This window comes from Onthophagus taurus, chromosome 8, assembly GCF_036711975.1.
Source record: "Onthophagus taurus isolate NC chromosome 8, IU_Otau_3.0, whole genome shotgun sequence".
Classification (NCBI taxonomy): Eukaryota; Metazoa; Arthropoda; class Insecta; order Coleoptera; family Scarabaeidae; genus Onthophagus; species Onthophagus taurus.
This window is the reverse complement of record NC_091973.1, coordinates 13,348,851-13,351,596: the sequence shown is the minus strand read 5'-3', so window position 1 is coordinate 13,351,596 and position 2,746 is coordinate 13,348,851. Positions and strand designations below refer to the sequence as shown.

Below are 2,746 nucleotides of genomic sequence, written 5' to 3'. Positions count from 1 at the left end.
AAAAGATCTACTACATAAACACTCATTAAGTTGTAGTGATCATAAAGCAGTTAAATTAACAATTCCGGAAGAAAATACTCTGCATTTTAAAAATTTTAAAGCATTATTTAGGAAACCTTTCGTTATTTACGCAGACTTTGAATCTTTACTAAAAAAAATTGATGGTTGTTCTAATTCGAACTTAAAGTCGTGTATGTTAAATTATCAATTACATGAAGCATGCAGTGTTGCATTTAACATCGTTTGCTCGTTTAACGAGTGCTACAATAGTTTTAAAATGTATCGAGGACAAGATCCTCAAATATGGTTCATTGAACAATTAAAACTTTTAAGTAATGAACTTTACTTAATCCTAAAAGCCGGCACCACAAATCGTATGCACCCCATGACGCGAGCTGAAAAGAACGCATTCCATTCCACAAATAACTGTCCCATCTGCTTTTGTAATTTTACAAACACAAATCCCAAAGTCAAACATCATGATCATTTTACAGGAAAATTTATATCTCCTTTATGTTCCAACTGTAATTTACAAATCAAAGTAGACTATAGCATCCCTATTTTTTTTCATAATTTAAGCGGTTACGATGTACACCTTTTTGTTTTGGAGCTTGCAAAAAACTATGAAATCAACGTGATTCCTGTTAACCATGAAACATACATTTCTTTATCAGTGAAAATTAACCAAATAAAATTTGTATTTTTGGATAGTTACAGATTTATGTCTGCATCTTTAAGCGAGCTTGTCGGTAATTTGAAAACTGAACAATTAATTCATACTAAAGCAGGGTTTCCAAACCCTCAACAATTCAAATTAACTACGCGAAAAGGTGTATATCCTTACGACTATATAGACAATTTTGATAAATTCAATGAAACATGTTTACCTGAACAAGAGAAATTCTTTTCAATTCTCGCGAATGAGGGAATAACCGATGATGATTATTCGCATGCACTCGATGTTTGGAATACATTCGATTGTAAAACACTAGGAGACTATTCAGATTTATATTTAAAAACGGATGTGCTTCTTTTGTGTGATGTATTTGAAAATTTTCGTAATTTAACGATTAATCATTATGGATTAGATGCTGCAGCATTTTACACTGCTCCAGGATTAAGTTGGGCTGCATCCCTGAAATCAACTCATGTAAAATTGGAGCTCCTTAAAGATATTGATATGATTTTATTTATTGAAAAAGGAATTAGAGGCGGAATTACTCAATCCATTCATCGCTATGCTAAAGCAAATAATCCATACGATCCCAATAATTTCGATGGAGATCCTTTTCATACATACTTAATGTATTGGGATGCAACTAACTTATATGGTTGGGCTCAAAGCCAATATATGCCGATTAATGAATTTAGCTGGTTATATGATACAAATTTTAATGTATTAAATGTTGCCGACGATTCTGAATATGGATATATCGTAGAAGCGGATTTATCGGTGCCAAGAGAATTACACGATTTTTACAGTGATTTTCCCTTACTCCCTGAACATATCAAACCTCCAAACAGTTCCATCTTGAAATTACTATGTACGCTTAATAATAAATTTTCATACATAATTCACTATATTAATTTAAAACAAGCTGTTAAATTGGGTATTAAGATTGATAATGTAAAACGTATTTTAAAATTTAGACAATCACCCTGGCTAAAGCAGTTTATAGATTTAAATACGAAATTGCGAATGAAGGCCGACAATGAATTCGATAAAAATTTCTTTAAATTAATTATTAATGCACATTTCGGAAAAACTATGGAGAACGATAGAAAAAAAAGGAAAATTGTTATTTGTAATAATTGGAGGAGCGCTCGAAAATATATATCAAAACCCGAATTTAAATGTTTAAAAATTTTTAGTGAAAACATCGTTTCAATTGAATTAGAAAAAACAGAAATAATTTTTAATAAACCTATTTATATAGGTTTTACTGTATTGGAGCTATCGAAAACATTAATGTATTCCTTTCACTACGATTTTGTTAAACAAATTCTAGATAGTAAATTTCATGTTCAACTTATGTATATGGATACAGATTCCTTAATTTATAAATTTAAATGCAAGCTTAAAAATTATTCTATTTATGATGCTATTCGCGATAATATTGATTTATTTGATACCTCGGATCTATCTTCTAATAACATTTGGAAAATTCCTTCAACCAATAAAAAAGTTCCAGGTAAATTTAAGGATGAATGTAAGGGAGATATTCTAACGGAATTTATTGCATTAAGAGCTAAAGTATACACATTAAAGATTAATAATAAAGAAATATCACCTAAAGTAAAAGGAATTGGAAGAACCGCTTCAAAATTATTAACCTTTAAAGATTTCGAAAACGCTCTATTTAACGATTCAATTAAATTAAGCAATTTTAATAGTATTCGTTCAAATAATCATCAATTATATTCGGTGAATATAAATAAAATTTCATTGAGCAGTAATGATGATAAGAGATTTATTTCCTCTGACACTCCGATAATCACGTTTCCGTGGGGACATTATAAATTATAAATAAAAAAACTGCAGCATCTGCTTCTAATGAGTGGGGGAGCCCGCATCCATATAATATATATAGACGCAAAAATTAAAGTTTCGAATAGAAAATAGCATCGTCTCGAAATGTTTACTCGGAGCAGATTAGTACGGGCATATGGAAACTCGATCCGAGTAACGTTTGTGAATGATGAGGCGATAGTACCACTCGCACCCGCATTTGGTGAGTATACTTTT

The 2,746-nt window shown here is 30.6% G+C and overlaps 1 protein-coding gene across 1 annotated transcript; it reads left to right on the top strand.

The window, feature by feature from the left end:
• The first annotated feature begins 277 nt into the window (after nt 1–277).
• LOC139431207 (uncharacterized) lies at nt 278–2,527 on the top strand. Its single transcript, XM_071198844.1, has one exon. It carries the CDS (start codon nt 278–280, stop codon nt 2,525–2,527), a length of 2,250 nt encoding a protein of 749 aa, XP_071054945.1.
• Nucleotides 2,528–2,746: the final 219 nt, after the last annotated feature.